The sequence below is a fragment of the Pteronotus mesoamericanus genome, unplaced genomic scaffold (genome assembly GCF_021234165.1).
Source record: "Pteronotus mesoamericanus isolate MK-2021 breed Mesoamerican mustached bat unplaced genomic scaffold, CSHL_Meso_final scaffold_118, whole genome shotgun sequence".
In the NCBI taxonomy this organism is placed as follows: Eukaryota; Metazoa; Chordata; class Mammalia; order Chiroptera; family Mormoopidae; genus Pteronotus; species Pteronotus mesoamericanus.
The window spans coordinates 6,767,169-6,768,616 of record NW_026555301.1 but is presented as its reverse complement, the minus strand read 5'-3'; the positions used below and the strand labels follow the sequence as shown (position 1 = coordinate 6,768,616).

The window sequence follows — 1,448 nt, the reverse complement described above, 5'->3', positions numbered from 1 at the left end:
AGTTTTTCTCTTAGCCCAGAGCTCTTGAATTTGTATTGCTGCATGTGATTTGTATTCTGTCCTTTTTAGTACATTATTTTATCTCTCTGGTTATTAAAATTGTACTAGAGAAAGACTGTTCACATAGAACCAAACTATTACAAATACTAGTAAGTGGGATTATCCTCCTGCACACTAGGGAATGAAAGAACAGTTGGAGTATTAGTATTTGTTGGTATGTCATGTTATTCTTTCACATGACTATATTATCACCATGGTTCCTAAAATTAGGGACCAATAATTCTACTGGTACCTGTTGCAGAAGATCATCCTTTTGAATGCTTCCCTGAGCTCTGGGCTCCGGAATGCATATATAAAAGGGTCAATGACTGCATTGCACATGATCAACATGCCATTCACCTGGAAAAGTGACATGTAGCAGACACAGTAAGGGTTATTGGGGCAGAATGTCATTAAGAGGACATGAAGGACAAAGGGGGCCCAACAGAAGATGAAGACCCCAAGTAGGATTGTAAGTGTGATGGCCCCTTTCATGTTGGCTCTGGAAAGTGTTGTGATCTTCCTGACATGGGAACGGGCCAGCAAAAACATGTGCATATAGAGGCACAGGATAAAGACCAACATCAGAGGGAACAATAATGTAAAGGTGATCACTGTGGGGATGTGATGGGAGAAGATCGCCATGGTGATGCCACTGCCTGTGCAGCATGTCCAGATGACCATCAGGATGACAATGGCACGGCGCATGGTCACAATGCTGTGGTACTGCAGAGCATGGAAGATTGTAATATAGCGGTCAGCAGCAATCACAGACAGGCTGAAAATGGAGCCAAGTAGGGAAAGGATGAACAGGGAATCAAGGATGTCATCTGCTGTGGTTTCAAAATCACCATGAGGCTTGAGATAACCCATGTTTCTGAACATGATCAGGATACTTTCCAAAATCTTATACAAGCTACCCAACATATCAGAAATCGCCAAACTGCAAATAAAAAAGTACATGGGTGCTTGGAGGTTCTTATTTTTGATCACAGCCAGAAGGACAATCAGATTTTCAAAAAGCCCAATGATGGATATTATAAAAAATATCTCTTCTGGCACAACCACATGAGGACAGTCTGAATTATTTCTTGCTGTATCATTGATGTTTTCATATAGATTGATTATGTGCTTCATTTCTCTTGTTTGTGGTAAAGACAGTAATATTTCTTCGACTTCACAGAAAACTTGACTGATTATTCAGAATCTTTTATTCTTTGTAGCACTTGTGGGAGATCTGAGGTAAAAACCACACTGTCACCTAAGAAAGAATATATAGAAATATCACTTGCAAAATAGACTACAAATAAAAACAAGCCATGTTATTGATGAAGCCAAGGTTAGGAAGGATTGAGGAGGGGATATGGGTTTGGGTGGGGCAGGGCTAAGTGGTGGTGGATAAATGGAGA

The 1,448-nt window shown here is 40.4% G+C and overlaps 1 protein-coding gene across 1 annotated transcript; it reads right to left on the bottom strand.

Annotated features, from left to right (window-relative positions):
* Positions 1 to 282: 282 nt before the first annotated feature.
* MC2R (melanocortin 2 receptor) lies at positions 283 to 1,176 on the bottom strand. Its single transcript, XM_054587432.1, has one exon. It carries the CDS (start codon positions 1,174 to 1,176, stop codon positions 283 to 285), a length of 894 nt encoding a protein of 297 aa, XP_054443407.1.
* Positions 1,177 to 1,448: the final 272 nt, after the last annotated feature.

Bases quoted from the DNA above. Each gene is read 5' to 3' on its own strand.
- MC2R (XM_054587432.1), bottom strand. From the start codon at position 1,176: ATGAAGCACATAATCAATCTATATGAAAACATCAATGATACAGCAAGA.